Genomic DNA, 19,788 nt, shown 5'->3' with positions numbered 1-19,788 from the left:
TGGGTAAAAGTTCTGGCTTCATTCAGGGGAGTTGGTCCAGTTGAGGCAAGCGTATTCTTTCCCCAGGTAAACTTCTCTTTTCCTTCTTTGTCATCTGTCCCAGGGCTGCATGTTCCTCTGTGTTTTTGGCCTTCCCGGGGATAAGAAGCCAGATGAGTGTGCACATGCCCTGGAGAGCTCCTTCAGCATCTTCAGCTTCTGCTGGGAGAATCTTGCTGAGACCAAGTGAGGAGGAAAGTGGGGCAGAGAGGAGCTTCTCAGGCCCCGGGGGCTCTTCAGGCTGGGTAGGAGGCAGTAACAAGTAGCTGGGGTTGAGAGTGTCCAGAATCTGCCTAAAGGGGAGAGAACATGCTAAGGGAAGTCAGAAAATAAACTCTATTAAGGAATCATTAGGCACAGAATTATGTAATAGATACCCAGGGAAAATGAAGATAAGTTTCCATCTAATGGGGTGAAAGAGGGAGGAACTGAATACTCATAACAAGATTTAAGAACACCGCAAAGGAACAAGCAAATGTGTAAATTAATATAATACAAATAATATATCTGTATGTCGTGGGAATGTAGAACAAAGGCTGCCTGTCTACAGGGAGGGGAGGTGTGGGAAGAGAAGTTGTAGGGCAATTACCAGGATAGGAAGGGACCACCGCTGGAGTTCAACAATTGGGGAAAGTGAGAGATGGCATTTTAGACAAAGGAAGCATGGTGAAACATCCGAAGATAATTAGTCTTATTCTTGGTGTGGCAGCAGAACCAACTGCGTGGTTTAGGTCTTGGGTGTCTCTTAGTCACCCTGAGCAATGGGCCCAAGTAAAAGTCCGCAATCCTGGCCTTAGAAGAAGGCAGGAGAATTTTGATGGCAAAGATACAATAGTGTTAGCATTGTTGCCACTTTTGGTGCTCTCTGTAAACAACTGAAAATGGTTTATTTGTAGATTTAACTTGAAACTAATTTATGCCTCGTTGTACCCTCTTTCTCCATCCACATATCTTATCCGTCACATGAAATTTTCACATCAAGTAAATTTTCACATCAAGAAGTCTGATTATTCCCTGTTACGTATGAACTTGCTACCTTTGACCCTTTGCTTCACCTGGAACAGTATATGCCCCTTTTTAAATAATTCATATTTCTAGTGCTTTCCCATCCCTGGCCTAGGTAGGACCACATCTCCCTTCACTTGTCCCTACTGGACACACTGTCTGTGCTGTAGCCATCTTGAACTGCTTAGTTTCGCACAAACACAGCAGGCTTTTCAGAGTCTCTGCCTTTTCCCACTGAAAGGGATGCTGTTGCCCTGCTTTCACAGGACTTCAACTTACAAAGTCCAATCATACACCCTCTCCTTTCTGAGTGCTTTTTCTAAGTCTCTCGTATGCGTTAATATATCCATTCTGTTTGCTCTGTTAATTTGCTATACTGATCTCTAATATGTAGTATTTGTCTTGCTAACTTATAAATATGTCTCTTCACCTCCCTCAATTTCTACCACCTTCCTGCTGCCCAAAACTGAACTTCTCCAGAGCAAGATATTTTAAACACCTAGCCCAGTACTTGGTACTGTACGTATTTCTCAGTGCTTGTTAGATGAATGAACCTATACACGAATGAATGAGTGAAAAAATATTACTCATTTTTAAAATGTATTCCAAAGGCTAATTCGTTTCAGGAAGGCTTCTGTCAACAGCCTGACCCTCTAATTCCTTTACTCTGACTTACCTAGGCTCCAGAGCAAACCCCCAAGCCCAGCACACATTTCTAGCATTAATTGTTCCATTAACCCTGTATTGATAACTGTTGGTCTACTTTTCATTTTGGGGTTTTATCTCAGGCAGCATGGTATAGTGGAAATAACACTGGGCTAGGGGTCAGGAGACCTGGATTCTCATTCTGACTCTTCTGTTGATTTCTGCTGTGTAACTCTGGGAAAGTTAATTAGCTCCTTCAGTTATGGGTTTTTGTTTTTTATTTTGTCAAATGGGGTTAAAATATTTGCCCTACATACCTCACATATTTGTTGTTAATTATCCCTCAAAGGATCAGATGGAGTAATCAATTTGAAAGTACTTCAGAAAACATATATAAACTAACAGGTGTTTTTATTTAGTCTCTCTACTGATAATACCTCCCCAACTAAAACTCCATGAGTACGGGGACTATTTTGTTCCTTTGTGACTTTATACACATCGTGTGATGTAGACAGACAGCAGTCTCTGGCCTTTTCTATTCTGAGCTCTAAAACTAGACATCTGGATCTGAGGAGTCACAGCTCTAGTGCCTGACTTGGAGGCTTCTGACTGTATTTACCCACTGTTGCTTTTCTGATCCCCAGGCTTGTTTCCATCAGTATCACCAACGGACCAGTATTCTGTGGCGTGATTGGGGCAGTAGCGAGACACGAATATACAGGTAGAATAGGACATTGGACTATTAGCTCTGTGACTTAGGGGGTAAAAGTGGAGCAGGTGGTTCAGAAATTCTCCATCCTTTTCTTTACTGTCTCTCTGACACAGTTATTGGCCCAAAGGTGAGCCTGGTGGCCCAAATGATAACTGCTTATCCAGGTTTGGTGTCCTGTGATGAGGTAACATATCTAAGATCCATGCTACCTGCTTACAACTTCAAGAAACTCCCAGAGAAGATGATGAAAAATATTTCCAACCCAGGGAAGATGTATGAATACCTTGGCCATAGGAGATGTATGTGAGTGTCATTAATAGTTTATCCCCATCTCTTTTACAGAATCAGGGTATAGGAATCATCAGTGTTTGAGTGTATGAAACTAGAAAGAAAGATGCTTCTAGTCCTGGCCTGCTGGAATAAGAGACCTAAGAGGAGGGTTTAGTGTCTGAGATCTTTAGCTTTTCTGTTTAGCTCTTGGCTAGTTCCTCAGTGAACTTCTTGCTATCCAACAGGAAGAGAATGCAATAGGTCACGAATCTGGGTGTTCTTTTTTTCTTTGTGTACCTCACAATTTACTTACTTCTCTGATCCTAGAACAATCAATATTTCTCCCCTTCCTCCTCCCAAAGATTTTTAATTTTTTACAACTCTTTTACATAGAACTCTGGACCTTTTCAATTATCTGAAAGTACTTGCTGATGAGACAATTTGTCTTCTAGCTATTTAGAGATATACATTCTATCTATCCCAATCTGTTAATAGACACATTTCCCTTTGTCCTTTTTCCCAGAATGTTTGGGAAGAGACATTTGGCCAGAGAGAGAAATAAAAATCACCCTTTGTTAGGTGAGTTTTCTTTTCTACCTTAAATCATATTTTTTCCAGCTGTAGATGGTTATATGTGGTTTTTAAAAAATGCAAGACTAAGTGCTTCTAAGCATTATATTAGAAGAATAGAGAGCAACCTTCTTACTGAATTTATGTTAATTTTGAAGAGGCCTTGCCATTTCTTTTTTTTTGTTTTGTTTTGTTTTTATTTATTTGAGAGGGAGAGAGAAACAGCATGAGAAGGGAGAGGGTCAGAGGGAGAAGCAGGCTCCCTGATGAGCCGGAAGCCCGATGCGGGCCTCAATCCCAGGACTCCGGGATCATGACCTGAGCCGAAGGCAGTCGCTTAACCAACTGAGCCACCCAGGCGCCCCTGAGGCCTTGCCATTTCTTTTCCATATTGAATGTTTACACTTCAGATAGGGTCTTCTCACTTTGCCTGAGAAGTACCAACATTTAGTAAGAATCTTTGTAAGTCAGAGTTTAGCTGTTGAGGTCTGCTCAGCTTGTTGTGGATCATCTCTAGAGGAAAATTCCTCATCATGAGACCATAAAGAGGGCACCAAGACTGTTACCACACACACTATATATTCCCTATCTTTATATTTATCTTCATTTGTATTTATCAGTCTATTATCTTTACATAGCAGTGACCAACTTTGAAGACTAAATTGTTGTAATGTATATATATGTAATATAACTAAAATGTTATGTTACAAAAAGCTTAGAAGATATAGTAGCTCCCATGTCTATGTGGTCCCTAATTATTCTTAATGTTATTACTTAGGCTCCAGAGCAAACTCCTAAGCCCAGCACACATTTCTGTATAGTCCAGAACTGATTTTATGCAAAGAGATGTGAAGCCTCATCAAAGAATGGGATTCTGCCCAGGATTCTAGGGGAAAAAACCATTCTGAGAGTTACCTTTGCAAAATAGAGTGTCTACTAAAAACACAGGAGTATTAGGTGCTCCCTGTCTCTCTACAGACCGGGAGAAAGAACTAGAAGCCTTCCAAATGGCACAGCAGAAATGTTTGCACCAGAAGAAGGGACAAGCACTTTTGTATGAAGGTGGAAAAGGCTATGGAAAAAGTCAGTTGTTGGCTGAAATAAACTTCCTAGCCCAAAAGGAAGGACACAGGTAAAGATTCCTGCTTTCTGGCTCAGTGTCTACTTCTCTGGAGGCTCCTTTCCCTTGTTGGTAAGACTCTTGTATCATTAGATTCAGCATCCTTGGGCTAGTGGAGTGAGTAACCTCTCTGTGGGTCAAGGGACTCCCAGTGACCATATTAACATTCACAGGGTGTTACCATTGAAGCTGAAGGAAGCAGATTTCAAGCAGTGCTTCTATGCCATCCAGACTCTAATGGCCATCTTCTTTGAGATTGATGCATGTCCAGCCTATTACCGGCAAGAGTGCCTACACAAACAGCTCTGTGGGATGGTGGAGGAACCTCTTCACTGCCTTTTTAATGACCTCTTCTTTGTGAAGGTAATGAAGGCCTTGGCTTTCTGAATCGGATTACTAATGTTATTTTTGGTGGATAGTTGGATCCAGGATTGTTTTCTAATCTAATGCCCTTAGGCCATATATGTATAGCCTAAGAACATATAGTTAGCAATGGCAAGGTTCAGATTTGAAATCCCTTTGACACCAAAACCCAGGCTTTCTCTTTGTTGAGGAAAGTAGATTCTAGGACTGACTCCAATACTTGCTAATTGAATGTTGTGGCACAAATCACTTTGCCTGAGACTACATTTTTTCTCCTGTGAAATGATGATTGTAGTACTTTATGTGATTAGTGCATACATTTTAAAGGAGGTGGTATATAAGAGATCATAGTGTAAATGTGAATGTTAAATCTGTCAAGGTGATGCTGACCAGTTGAGCATCCCCAGCAATTTTATCCATGTGTTCTCAAGTCCGTTGTAATGTTTTGTTCTTTAACCCTAGCCATGCCATGGAGTTTGTCACTTGAACCAGCATCTGAATCTTAAAAGCTTCCAGTGGTCTAGGGTTTACGTGGTACCCAAGAGTGAGCAGACTAAGAATTCCCTGGTTCACAATTCCATTTATTCTTCCTCCATCACTTCTCCTAATCTACCAAGCCTGCAGGACATTGTATATAATGGAAAATAGAGAAAAGTAAAATCTCTGCAGTCCTCAGCACAGCCCTGTTTTAAGACAGGCCTTGCCTGGGGCTCTGGCCTTTGCCAAAGTGCTGGAGGAATGGCCTCACTTTGACTCTCCGGTCCATGATAACTCACGTGCCGTGGCCTAGCACAATGTTAGGAGATGCCCGTTGCAATACTTTCTAACAAGTTTCATGCACTCATGCATTCTGACATACTTGGAAAAACTGGGGTACTGGAGCTGTCTAAAGTGACATTGCTAAGTCCAGCCTGTCACTTTACTTCTTAGTCATGACCCTTTAAGGGTTTGCTGGAGTCTGGGTATGAAAAGGAGCTCTCTCTCTTTCTCTCTAACCTCCAGTTGACTTTCCATCTTACTCTCTGAACTCTATATTGATGTTGGATTGGCATTTGTGATCCTATGCCCAGTCCTATAGAAGAAACCCATTCTCACTCAAAATAGAATCATTGTCTACTCCCTTTGGAGAACCTGTGTATTTTTATTAGATCATCATTGTGAATGCTAATATATGAATAATTTTTCTGGTTAGTTTCCCTTGTCCTTCAAAGTTTCGCACATGGATGACCTGACCAGACAAAAGAAGGTTAAGGCATGTTTTTTTCAAGTGCTTCAGGAGGTGGGTATTTTTGCTACATACCATTAACTCTTAATATGTGGAGATGGTTTGTGCTTATTTTAATCTATCCATAGCACACCTTGACTTAGGCCTGCCTATCTGTGATATCTTCATTGTTTGTATCTATCTTTAACCTTGAATCAATCCTATTGCACAGAATACAAGAAAAGGTCTTTGCTCTTCCCTGATCCTTGGTTCTTAATTTAAAACAGTGGTTTCTAAATGCAAGCAGATAGCTGTTTTACCTCCTATTTATTACAAATACACTCAAGCCTTAACCCAGATTACAGAGTCAAAAATATCTGCGAGCAGAAAGTGATGTAGTCATTCTGGAAAGCAATCTAGAAGTAACTAGTCAAATTTTAATAACATGCATCTTCTAGACCTAGCAATTCCACTCTTGGACCTATGTCTCAGGGAGTCTGTTCATGGCAGTGTTTGTGGAGGAGAGGGACGCAATGGCATGAACTCATGGATGAGCGCTATGCAGCATAATGCAGAAGTCTAGAAGTAAGGGAATAGATGAAAACATTGCAACACAGATTGGTCTTAAAATAATCCTGAATAAAAAGAGAAACAAGGAGATCTATACAGTGGCATTTACATAAAAAGTTTACTTAACAAAACAATGATGCACCTTTCATAAGAACACAATACAAACAAAAGGATTACAGTAAACACCTTAGAATGGTTAACGGCTGCAACAGGGGAGTGGGGAATGTGGCTAAAAATGAGTATATTTTTTAAAAGTTTACATGAATGGGGCCTGGTAATTGGTAGTTTTAACAAGCACTCAGGTAATTCTGATGTGCAGCCTGGTTTGGAAGTTACTGATATAAAGTATTATGAATTTCCACACAGTTTGAAGCCTTTGCCAAAATGAAATGTTTGAAAGCTTCAAGTTTGATTTGGAGAATATTTTGATGTTCATTTCATTTTTCAGTTAGAGTATTTTCTTGTCCAAAGAATTTCAGTACATTCCTTTAGAAATTAGAAATAGGGGCTATATTTTATATTCATAAAATAAAATATTACCTGGACTTAGGACGCATTTTACTCAGAAAATCCCAGCCTGTGTTGACATTTTATTTAAATTGCTGTTGGGAAATTCATGGTACATTTGAAAATCAGGTTACTTCATTTCTAATCAAAGGTTGTCACTGTTTGCTGTTATTTTCAGGCACTGAGGGAAACACCACTGATTTTCCTCATTGACGAAGCCCAATATATGGATGCAGCTTCCTGGGAGTTTTTGGAAACATTACTCTCCACTGTGCCCATCATCATGGTGATGACATTGACCTCTACCTTCACCCTGTGTGGCTGTGCCCAGCACTTCCTGCAGAGCTCTCAGGCTGTCCTTGTGCCCATTTTGAAGTTAGCAACGACCTCACTGTTGAGAATGGCATGTTGGGAACTGGGGGTGGTGAGCATCCCCCAAGAGCTGCAGATGTGAGTGGCTAGGACTAGCTGAGCACTTCTTTAAGGGCAGAGCCAGTGCCATAATATAAGTGAGAAGGTTCAGGTCTCACTTACCCATGTTGGGGGAGAGAATGGCCTTAGTAACCATGATGAGGCCCAAGACCAGATTCAAGGATAGACAGTCCCCTAGTAAACCAGTAAAGGGCTACCTCCCTAGGCTATCATCAGGTTTTCACAAGACAGGACTTGGATGGCTTGCTTCTGGTGTCAGTTTATATGTGATCAGGCCACTTTCTAGGGCTCTTTGTAAGGGGACGTTTGTTCTTTTTAACAGCAATAAAAACAAAATAGTTAGAAAAGTTACTACTAAAATAAATTTCAAACCAATCAGAATTCTTTTTTGTACATTTCTGTGTTACTGCTTACCTCTGTTAGTATATATCATCAAAAGCTGACTTTAACAAAAGAAGAAATATTCCTCAGTATGAAATATCCCTGTACTTGGCTCTCTTCAAGTGGGCATCTTAGTCAGCAATCCCCTACTTACCTCTCTACAGCTACCTTCTCCACAGGTGCTTTGGAAACCCCCTCTACTGTGAGGTCTTATGCCAGGACCTTCTCTCCAAAGATGTATTGCTCTTTCATGACCTCCAAAAGGAGGAAAAGAACAGCAAGTGGGAGACACTCTCAGGTAAGCTTAGCTTCCAGCGTTCTACCGTCATCTGGCTGCTGGCGTTCATCCTTTGATATGGCATTACCTGACCCTTATGAAGCATGTTCCCATTCCATACTAACATTATAAGCAAGAGGAAGCCTTCCTGGCCTGCCTCAGAGAACTTAATCAAGCCAGTCAATCTCTTATAGTTCCTTTTTGAGCAGCCCAGGAGGTAGGGATAGGAAAAGAGGATTTATAAACATAAGAGTTCAATAAAGAATTGCATATTAATTACTGATGAGGATGACTTGATGATTTGTATACGGGGTGGGAGAAGGGAGGAGGGTGGGAGAAGAGGAAGGGGTAGAAGTTTGTGTAAATCTGGAAAGGCATCCGAGGGCTGTGATGTAATAGAAGAGAGGGCTACTGGAAAGTAAACAGGAAGAGTGTAAATGTTGGATACCATATGGTAGAGAAAAATGTCATTAGTTTCTAAGAGAAAATTAGAGAGCAGGCAGGATGGGTGGGGTAAGCCACTTTAAAACATACGCTCTGTTTATCTTCATCCTGTTAATTCCTTGACTAAATTCTTGTAATTTTGCGCCTTTAAAACTACAGTCACTGAGCATGGTGTTTTTCTCAGTCATAGTCTTCTTTCCCTACAGCCAGTGCGATGAAATCTACAATGTATGGTATTCTTCCTGCTGGCTCTGAAGAAGACCAGGAACTTTATATCTGCACAGTCAAGGATGATGTAAACTTGGATACTGTGCTTCTTCCACCATTATTAAAAGGCAAGTCCCTTGAAACTTCAAGCAAACCAATTACAGATGTCATTGCGCTTAGTGATTTGGTGACTGATTGAATATAGGTCTTTCATTATCACGCTAGCTCCATTTTCTTCTAAAAAAGAAACATGCCTTCTAGAAATAAGTTCTGGCACTGCCCAAAGAGCCTTTAAGAGATTTGTGATGCTACTTGAGTAATGTTTTATTTAAGTGAGCCCCTTGTACTCTGGGGCTGACTAGTGACGAGAAGTTTTCTAGTTATTTGATAAAAATTAGGTCCTGAGTTTCTCTTTGTGCATATTCCTATGCTAGAGGAGGCAGTAAGCAAGGGAGATAATGTGGCTGAGATTTAAGAAAATCTATGATGCTAGTGAAGAGACAGTGTTATACACATAGCAGGAGTTGAATAAGAAGAGGGCAAAGTAAGTTTATAATGACTAATGAGATAAAGAATGGAGAAGCCATCAGAATTGAGTAGGCATAATCAGATAGGGGATGTTCTTTTTAGAAATGAAGAAGGTTTTGGTGACCATGGGGAGAATAGTTTCATTGGTGTGGTGAAAACCTGGTTGTTGGTGGTGGTGGCTGAACAATGAATGGGGAATAAGGACAAACAAGGACTTAGAGATAAGGCTGTCTCAAGAGGTTAGGGTGAGTGGAGAAGGGGAGGACCAAAAGCAAGCCTTTTTTTTTTTAAAGATGTATTATTTATTTGAGAGAGAGAAGGGGGTGGGAGGGGCAGAGGGAGAGAGAGAGACTCTTAAGCAGATTCCCTGCTGAGCAGGGAGGCTGACACAGGGCTCAGTGCCACAACCTGAGAGCATGACATGAGCTGAAATCAAGAGTCGGAAGCTCAACTGGCTGAGCCACTCAGGCGCCCCACAAGACCTTTTTTTTTTAAGTGAACAGATTATCAACACAATGTATTTTATGTTTGTAGAAAGCTTGTTCACTTCTCTTGTTTTGTTTTGTTTTCCAGAAGTAGCAATAAACCAGTTGGATCAATTGAGCCCAGAGGAGCAGTTGCTGATTAAGTGTGCTGCAGTCATTGGTCACTCCTTCCACATAGATCTCCTGCAGCACCTCCTGCCTGGCTGGAATAAAAACAAGCTACTTCAGGTGCTGAGGGCTCTTGTGGATATACATGTGCTCTGCTGGTTCAGCAAGAGTCAAGAGCTTCCTGCCAAGTCAATATTAGTGCCTTCCTCAATCAAGATTATTGAACAAACCAAAGAGCAGATGAAGAAAAAGTCAGGTGAGGAAGAGCTGCTTCCTTGTTCTTACCTGAACAGAGAGCCTTGGGTAGGGATATCTGTGTTCAAAAAGAACATCAATATCCTTTATCGTGGGCCTCAGTTCCCTAAAACTATGGCTAAGAAATGGGGGGAAGTGATTATTTTAATCACAAAGGAGCCAGGATTATAGTGAACGAATAACCTGTATTTTTCAGAATTGTTTTAATTCCAAGAATTTTAGCTCCTTGTTAACTCTATGTGTTAAGTATCTGTATCTTGATTTTTGGTTCAGAAAATATTACCATAATCCTTTATTGGTTTCTAGATAATAAATAATAAGAAAAAAAGGGTAAACTGTTCCTAATTTTAGAAATTTTCAAGGAAGATAAACACATCTGGAATTAAAACAGACATGAGCGAAGCAAGATATACATTCAATAGCTTGCAATCTCAAATTCTCCAAATAATTAAATTGTGGCATAGACTACCCAAAGCACATATATTCCACAAATAATTTCCCTTTGACTTTGAAATATGTTTGGGCCTTATGTTTGAACAGAGCATTTCTTTCTTTTTTTAAATGATTTTATTTATTTGAGAGAGAGAGAGAGAACACGAGCAGTGGGAGGGGCAGGCAGGCAGAGGGAGAAGCAGACTCCCCGCTGAGTAGAGAACCTGATGCCTGCCCATGTGGGGCTTCATCCCAGGACCCTGAGATCATGACCTGAGCCAAAGGCAGACGCTTAACCAGCTGAGCCACCCTGGTGTCCCTGAACAGAGCATTTCTGATGATTTGATGTTTATAGTAATTTGTAGTAAAAAAGCTCAATTTAGGAGGAGCATCTAAGAAATCTATTCAGCGTACTTCTTTACCACTGACGATTTCTTCTCTCTGGTACTTTGTACAAGATATGGTCAATGTCACTCTCAAATTGGTGTAATATACTTTATACAGAGGAATTGTAAATAAAATTTTCTTATAAACTAGCAGCATGTGATTGGGAGTTTGCTACTGATAGCATAAAAGGCATTTAAGGGAGACTCTCACTTAGATTTCCTATATTTCAGATGCTGACTCTCCTCTCAGTCTGCAAGAGGAATTATATCTACCTCAAACAGAGATGCTAGAATTTGGAGTGCCACTATTACGGGAAGCTGCTTGGGAGCTGTGGCCCAAGGCACAGCAGATAGCCCTGCACCTTGAATGTGCCTGCTTTCTCCAAGATTTGGCCTGCCGCTGTCGGAGCTGTCATGGGGGGGACTTTGTTCCCTTCCACCGTTTTGCCATCTGTTCTACTAAGAGCTGCAGTGGGATCTCCCAGTTCTGTAGTTACAAAGATACTGGCTCAGTACTAACACAAGTGATCACAGACAAATTGCAGCTGCCTTCTCCCCAAGGTAAACCCAGGAAGCAGAAAGAAGATATGTGGGCAGCACTTCTCTGTGTTCATATACTTGGGAGTTCTTCATCCAAAAGGTGGAGTCCAATTAAGGGAGAAAAATAGGCAGAAAGAGCCATTTATCCCTGAAGCACCAGAAATAAGAAAAATATAATTTCAGAGCTAAAAGGAACTTTAGAAATCATGCTTGTTTTGGTTGGCAGTCTTGGGCAAGTTACCCAACCTCAATTAATTGAGGAAAATAACAATACCAATTTCATAGAGTTGCTGTGAGAATTGAATGAGTTAAAATATGTAATATGCTTTGAATAGTGCCAGGCACACGGTTAGTGCTCAATACATTTTAGCTACTGTTATTGTTGTTACTATTATTAAACTCTGTACACATATATGGGGCCCCTGTGTGTATCAGATGCTGCAACTAGGTATTAAGAATACAAAATGAATAAGCATGGGCCCCTGAAATTATCAGTTTTGGGGCTTGATACAGACATGCAAGTAGAGAATTCTGATATGGCATGGTAAAGGCAATTAAAATAGCATACCCAGGCATTGGGGTACCTAGAGAAGGAGCCGTTGGCTCAGCCTGAGAAGTGAGTAGGGGGACACTCTCCCTTGAAGGAGATAATGCTAAAAGTGAGAATTCAGGCATAAATAGGAGTTGGTTGCTTGAGGAAGTTTGAGTTAGTGGATGGGTGTTCCCCAAAGCTGGTTGCCCTTCTACCACATCCTAAATGAGAGTTCACCCTCTTTGTATTAACATTTTCAGTCATTGGACAGCCCATTTCATTGTCAACAGCTGTTAGAAAGCTTCTTTCATCAGGATAAAATCTACCTTCTTGTAACTTCACCAATTTTTCAGAATTGTGCCTTTTCTTTTTAAGTTTTTATTTAAATTCCAGTTAGTTAACATAGTGTCATATTAGTTTCAGGTGTACAGTATGGTGATTCAGCACTTCCATACATCACCCAGTGCTCATCATAAGTGCCCTCCTTATTGCCCAGCACCTATTTAACCCATCCCCCAACCCCTCTCCTCTAGTAACTATCAGTTTGTTCTCTAATAGTTAAGAGTCTCTTTCTTGGTTTGCCTCTCTCTGTTTTTTCCCTTTGCTCATTTGTTTTGTTTCTTAAATTCCACATATGAATGAAATCATATGGTTTGTATCTTTCTCTGACTGACTTATTTTACTTAGCGTTATACTCTCTGACTCTACCTGTGTTGTGGCAAATGGCAAGATTTCATTCTTTTTTATGGCTAAGTAATATTCCATAGATAGACACATACATACCACATCTTCTTTATTCATCAATGGATGAACACTTGGGTTGCTTCCATACTTTGGCTATTGCAGATAATGCTTCTATAAACATCAAGGTGCATGTATCCCTTTGAATTAGTATTTTTGTACTCTTTGGATAAATACTTAGTAGTGCAATTGCTGGATCATAGGGAAGTTCTATTTTTTACTTTCTGAGGAACCTGCATACTGTTTTCCCCAGTGGCTGCACCAGTTTGCATTCCCACCAACAGAGAGTTCCCCTTTCTCTACATCCTCACCAACACCTGTTATTTCTTAATGTTGTTTATTTTAGCCATTCTTACAGGTGTGAGGTGATCTCTCATTGTAGTTTTGATTTGCATTTCCCTGATAAGTGAAAACAACACAAAGAAATGGAAAGACATTCCATGCTCATGGATTGGAAAACAAATATTGTTAAAATGTCTATACTACCCAAAGTAATCTATACCTTTAATGCAATCCCTATCCAAATACCAACAGCATTTTTCACAGAGCTAGAACAAATAATCCTAAAATTTGTATGGAATGACCAAAGTCCCTGAATAGCCAAAGCAACCTTGAAAAAGAAAAACAAAGCTGGAGGCATCACAATTCCGGACTTCAACTTATATTATAAAGCTGTAATGATCAAGACAGTATAGTACTGGCACAAAAATAGACACATACATCAATGGAACAGAATAGAAAATCCAGAAATGAACCCATACTTACATGGTCAATTAATCTTGGACAAAGCAGGAAAGAATATCCATTGGGAAAAAAGACTCTCTCCAACAAACGCTATTGGGAAAACTGGACAGTAAAATGCAAAAGTATGAAACTGGACCACTTTCTTTCACCATACACAAACATAAATTCAAAATGAATTAAAGATCTAAATGTGAGACCTAAAACCATAAACATCCTAGAGGAGATACAAGCAGTGACCTTCTTGACATCAGCCATAGCAACTTCTTTCTAGATATATCAACTGAGGCAAGGGAAAATAAACCATTGGGACTACGTCAAAATAAAAAGCTTTAGCACGGCAAAGGAAACAATCAACAAAACTAAAAGGCAACCTACAGAATGGGAGAAGATATTTGCAAATGACATATGTGATAAAGGGTTAGTATCCAAAATTTATAAAGAACTTATAAAACTCAGTATCCAAAAAAAAAAAATCCAATTAATAAATGGGCACAAGACATGAATAGACATTTTTCCAAAGAATACATACACATGGCCAACAGACACATGGAAAGATGCTCAACATCACTGATCAGGGAAATGCAAATCAGAATTGCCCCTTCTTACATATTTGAAGACAGCTGTCAAGACCCAACCAAGTCTTCTCTTTTTCTACTTTGATAGAAGTTGGTGTTGGCAGAAGAGAGGGCTAAGGGAGAGATGGGGAATTGTTGGTGGTAACGGACTAAAATCAAGAAGTTAATCTATTCTCTTAATGTCTGCTCTAGCTGTAACATTCTGATGACTCTGTGAAGGTAGACCAGTGACTTGGAAAAATTAGTCATTGGCTGATGAACTCTTTGGGCATTTGCACTTTTGTACTTTCTAAGGAGAAAGAGGAAAGTAACAGTGAATGTCCTAGTCTAGGATTGTGAAGAAATTACCCTATCATTCATAGTTAGTGTCAGCTTGAGATTACACAGCCTGATCAGTCTGTATGAGAGAGGCTCAAGACCTTCCCAGCACAACCAAGCCCTGAGGACACTTCCCAGATTCAGGGCCTCTGTGCATGGCCATGCAGAACAGGTACTGCACACATCTAGAGGGCGCTAGTCACAGATGCTATGATGTGATGGTGCCCCTGGAAATTGGGTGTTGCGGTAGTGCTGCCAAACTCCAGGTTCTTTAGTTACCTGAGTCTTAACTTTACCCTACCTTATTTGACATGGTTCCATATTCAGAGAGCTGGTCCCTGTAACAGTTCTTGGGGACCCCCTTTCAATCCTGCCACCCGTGCTTCTGAGCCATAATGGTAATATCTCCTCATCATTCCCAGTTTTTGCTTTTTGATCTGTGAGAAGGCAGCTGCAGAGGAAGAGTCAAACCTGAGGGATAAGGGCTGTTTAAGGCAGGCTGGGTAAAGCTGAACCCCCCTGCTGGCCACTGTGACTCTAGTGGACTGTGGTATCTGGTGCCCTCACTAGGTCTAGCTCTGTGCTCCACTCTCATTTGGTCAGAAATTCAATCCAGATATATTCAGGGATTTCTTACTATTAGAAGTAGCCGTCAAACCAGGTGGACATATTCTTTATTCATTTTTCTAGCAAATTGAATCAGCGGCTGGTTTGGGAGGTTTGAGAGGAGTTACTATTTGAAACATAAGTAGCTGCCATTAAGGAATTTGTGATCCACCATTCTATTTTGTGTGTAGGTTAATATTAAACCTAAACTTACCATTTTAACAGTGGGTGAGGCGATTAGGTCATGAACTAAGCTTCGGAGGAGAAGTAGTCAAGAATTGGAAATGTCCTCAGTTAATACAAAGATGGATAATGGAAGATAATATTTTTCTCCCTACAGATAGTTTTCAGTTCCAGACAAAACCATTCAGAAGTCAGGAGGCCTTCACAAGTGAACACTGCAGGTAAATGGAGACGCTGAGAGTGGGTGTGGGGGGCCAGGAAATGAGACACAGGTGACCACTGAACTGGGCCACTCACTTCACCTGCAGACCAGGAACTCCTCTGACCACCCAGGAGTAGTGACCTTTGTACTCAGTCCAGAGTTCAAGTCAACAGAGAATTGGAAAGGCAATTTTTGATTCTTCGTAGGGAAATTATTTCTTAGTGTTTAGGAAAAGCTTCATTTAATAACTCTCAGATGAACTGTACACAGAGCAGATTTTTCTCTGCTGTAAATTTGCCTTCTCAATTATGTTGGACCCCAGATGATATTAAAAGGAATTTACATTTCCTAATCATGTGCCTCCTGGCTTTGTAATGCCTAGCCTATCAATTTTAAATGTCCCTACCTTGAGTTTACCAGCCGCTCTAGAGTTTCCTGTCCTGCTTATCCAACCTAATTTCTTATGGTTTTCAAAGAAAAATCTGTACTCTACATGAATCATCCCCACACTTATCTGTATATCCCTGCTCACACAATTCCCCCTTTTTAAATACTAAGTGGCCTCCACATCCTTCTATTTATTAGAGTGTTTACCACTCTTCAAAGCCTTCCTCAGTTTCCATCTTTTTCAGTCATTCTGTCTCAGAGAGATCTAACGTCTTTTGAACTCATGGTGGTTGTGGGGAGTGCACTGGACTAGGAGAGAAGTGAGCTCTAGTTTTAGTTCTTTCTGTTCAGTAGCTGTGAGGTCATTTAGAAGTCACTTAAGCTTTCCAAGCCTCAATTTCCTCAATGGTAAAAGGAAGGTAGTTTTTGCCTACCTGAAAGACAGGGTTGTTGTGGGATAAGATGGTGCTGTATAAAATCATGTTCAAATGTGTTGTGACAAAGTTCAAATGTGCTAATAGAGAAATGTATTATTACTTATTGCCTTGTATCATGTTCACGTTTTTATTTCACATGTTGTTAGTTTGCTCTTCAGGTGAAGTTATTTTCCCAGTCTGTGAGGTACTTAGATTGGCTTTAGGTTTTTAAAAAAAGTCCTTAGGGCTTTGACAGTATATATCAGATCCCTGACTTTCAAAAACTTATGGAGTGGTGGAGGAGAAGGCTAAACTTAGAATTGATGAGTCATAAAGGAAAGCTTCCTGGAAACAGTGGCTTGGAGATCTGGGAATGCCCCGAGAAGAGTGGCTGCTTTGTGACCACTCTCCATTCATCTTCTCTCCACAAAGAACAGAGGAAGAGTTCCTGGATCAGGTGAACAGGAAGCTGACTCAGACCAGCCCCAAGAAAGACATGTTGACCACAAAGCCCTGTCACTGTGAGGAAATCCTGCAGTTAGTGCTCTCACCCCTCACCCAGCACTGCCTGGTCGTTGGAGAAACCACATGTGCATTTTATTACCTGCTGGAGGCTGCTGCAGCCTCCTTGGACCTGTCAGATAATTACATGGTGAGCAAACTCTGCTCCCAGCCCCTGAGCTGAGCCCTTTCAAATGGGGAATTTGGTGGGGATTTCTTACTGTCAGGTCAGCTTGGGTGAAAAATGGAGCAAAGTGGAGAGAGAGAAAGGTGCTGGAAGGGGTTTAGGAGAAAACAAGAAGTAGGAACGTAGTAGTCCAAGAGCACCAACCACTGCCAGCCCTGCCCCTGACTTGCGCGGGCCATCCAGCTCCCCATTTCTCACTGGGAACCCATCCTGATTCTGATCCAAATCTTGACCTCATCATAACCTTACTCCATCCTTCATCCTCATCGCACCACTAGGGTCGTCTGAATCCTAATCCTGTTTCTCCATCCCTTGTCTTGTTCGGAGGCCTTCTTTTATTTGAGGAAGGCAAGCAGTCTTCTGGGCCAGCCCTCAGCATTCTCATTTTTGAAAAAGCACAAAATGAAGATCTGTCAGTTTGAGGAAGCCACTTTCTGCTGTCTTCGGTCAGAGGTAAAGTAAGGGCAGGGCCCTGAAGTTTGAGTTATTTCTCCTTGAGGGTTACCCTATTATTTCTTTTAAAAATCTCTTTGTTTTTTTGTATGCAATTGTAAATGTGATAATGTACGAAAAGATTTTACAAATTCAAAACATAGCAATACACAATATGGAGAAAGTAAAAAGAGCTCCATGCTACCCCCAGCATAGTTAATAATGTGCAAATTCCACCAGATATACACACATAGGCATACCATTATTATTTTCTGTTGTTTTTTAAATAGAATCATATCCTATATTCTCTTCTGTAGCTGACTTTTATTCTTAACAGTACAGACTGAACATTTTTGCATATTAGTGTACATCCAATCAGTTACAGCTGCCAAGTACTCCATTGTATGCTCATATCAAAGTTTAATCAGTCCCTTCACATGCATTTAAGTTGTCTCTAATTTGAGATTTTTATAAGCATTGCTACAGTGAATATTCTTGTAAATATCTCGTTTCCCTTGTAAAAATGTTTCTGTAATAGAAATTCCCAGAGGCAGAAATGCTAAGGTGGGAGATAAGAATGATTTTACATTTAATAAATATATTGCCAAATTATCCATCAAAATTACACGTCTTCCTTGACTTATGTTGGGGTTACATCTCAATAAACCTGTGGTAAGTTGAAAATATCATTTAGTTGAAAGTAGTATACCTATCACAAGTTGAAAATGCATTTAATACACCTAACCTACCAAACATTGTAGTGTAGCCTGCTTACCTTAAACATACTCAGTGAGAATACTTACATTAGCCTACAGTTGGGTAGAATTATCTAATGCAAAGCCTATTTTAGAATAAAGTGTTGAGTATCTCATGTAACTTACTGGGTACTCTACTGAAAGTGAAAAACAGAATGGTTATGCAGGGACAGAATGATTGTAAGTCATTCTAAGTAAGGGTCATTTACCCTTATGATCGCACTGCTGACAGGGAGTGCATCCACTGCTGCCGCCCAGCATCAGGAGAGAGTATCATACCATACATATATTGCTACCCCTAGGAAAAGATCAAAATTCAGAGTATAGTTTCTACTGAATGCATATCACTTTCACACCATTGGGTGAAAGTCAAAACATTGTTAATTCAAACCGTTGTAAGTCAGGAACCGTCTATATATCAATTCAAATTTTTTCCCAGTTCTTCACATCCTTACATCAGATGTTATCAGTCTGTTTTAAACTTGCTAATCTGTAGATGAAAATTATATTGTGCTTTAATGTGTATTTCTTAATAAGGTACATTATTTTTGTATGTTTACCAGTCATTTATTTTTCTGTGAATTGCTTATTCATGTCCTTTGTTCAGTGGAGTACATGTAAACTAATTTCAGGACAGCTGGGGGCTGGACATAAGGGTGAGGGTGATCAAAAGGTACAAACTTCCAGTTATAAGATAAATAAGTCCTAGGGGTATAATGTACAGCACAGTGACTATAGTGAACAATGCTGTATTATGTATTTGAAAGTTGCTAAGGGAATAGATTTTTTTTCTTTAAGTTTTTTTATGCTTACGTTAATCACCATACATTACATCATTAGTTTTTGATGTAGTTTTCCATGATTCATTGTTTGTGCATAACACCCAGTGCTCCACGCAGAACGTGCCCTCTTTAATACCTATCACCAGGTTAACCCATCCCCCCACCCCCCTCCCCTCTGGAACCCTCAGTTTGTTTTTCAGAGTCCATCCTCTCTCATGGTTCGTCTCCCCCTCTGATTTACTTCCCTTCATTCTTCCCCTCCTGCTATCTTCTTCTTCTTTTTTTTCTTAACACATAGTGCATTATCTGTTTCAGTGGTACAGATCTGAGATTCAACAGTCTTGCACAATTCACAGCGCTCACCATAGCACATACCCTCCCCAATGTCTATCACCCAGCCACCCCATCCCTCCCATCCCCCACCACTCCAGCAACTCTCAGTTTGTTTCCTGAGATTAAGAATTCCTCATATCAGTGAGGTCATATGATACATGTCTTTCTCTGATTGACTTATTTCACTCAGCATAACACCCTCCAGTTCCATCCACGTTGTTGCAAATGGCAAGATCTCATTCCTTTTGATGGCTGCATAATATTCCACTGTGTACATATACCACCTCTTCTTTATCCATTCATCTGTTGATGGACATCTTGGCTCTTTCCACAGTTTGGCTATAGTTGACATTGCTGCTATAAACATTGGGGTGCACGTACCCCTTCAGATCCCTACATTTGTATCTTTGGGGTAGATACCCAGTAGTGCAATTGCTGGATCGTATGGTAGCTCTAATTTCAACTGTTTGAGGAACCTCCATACTGTTGTCCAGAGTGGTTGCACCAGCTTGCATTCCCACCAACAGTGTAGGAGGGTTCCTCTTTCTCCACATCCCGCCAACATCTGTCGTTTCCTGATTTGTTAATTTTAGCCATTCTGACGGGTGTGAGGT

General features: G+C 40.5%; 1 protein-coding gene across 19 annotated transcripts in view; it reads left to right on the top strand.

Moving 5' to 3' along the window:
* The window catches only part of LOC113926582 (adenylate cyclase type 10-like), a 55,775-nt gene that overhangs the window by 17,951 nt on the left and 18,036 nt on the right, over positions 1-19,788 (top strand). For 15 of the 19 annotated variants that reach the window (XR_003521365.2, XR_003521364.2, XR_003521366.2 and 12 more), the window contains 15 exons: positions 104-225; positions 2,334-2,410; positions 2,515-2,704; positions 3,195-3,250; positions 4,220-4,373; positions 4,535-4,724; positions 5,917-6,003; positions 7,184-7,455; positions 7,983-8,116; positions 8,746-8,874; positions 9,848-10,123; positions 11,172-11,501; positions 15,337-15,400; positions 16,617-16,836; positions 17,200-17,325. Coding sequence is in view for 16 of the 19 variants with exons in the window: in XM_027601668.2 (XP_027457469.1) it covers positions 104-225; positions 2,334-2,410; positions 2,515-2,704; positions 3,195-3,250; positions 4,220-4,373; positions 4,535-4,724; positions 5,917-6,003; positions 7,184-7,455; positions 7,983-8,116; positions 8,746-8,874; positions 9,848-10,123; positions 11,172-11,501; positions 15,337-15,400; positions 16,617-16,836; positions 17,200-17,325 (2,427 nt within the window). In the remaining 3 variants the exon portion in view is untranslated. The remainder of the gene's footprint in view (positions 1-103; positions 226-2,333; positions 2,411-2,514; positions 2,705-3,194; positions 3,251-4,219; positions 4,374-4,534; positions 4,725-5,916; positions 6,004-7,183; positions 7,456-7,982; positions 8,117-8,745; positions 8,875-9,847; positions 10,124-11,171; positions 11,502-15,336; positions 15,401-16,616; positions 16,837-17,199; positions 17,326-19,788) is intronic. The other 4 variants (XM_027601671.2, XM_027601670.2, XM_027601676.2 and 1 more) reach the window with 4 other exon arrangements.

The sequence above is a fragment of the Zalophus californianus genome, chromosome 7, assembly GCF_009762305.2.
Source record: "Zalophus californianus isolate mZalCal1 chromosome 7, mZalCal1.pri.v2, whole genome shotgun sequence".
NCBI classification, from domain to species: Eukaryota; Metazoa; Chordata; class Mammalia; order Carnivora; family Otariidae; genus Zalophus; species Zalophus californianus.
This window is presented reverse-complemented; position numbering and strand designations above follow the sequence as displayed.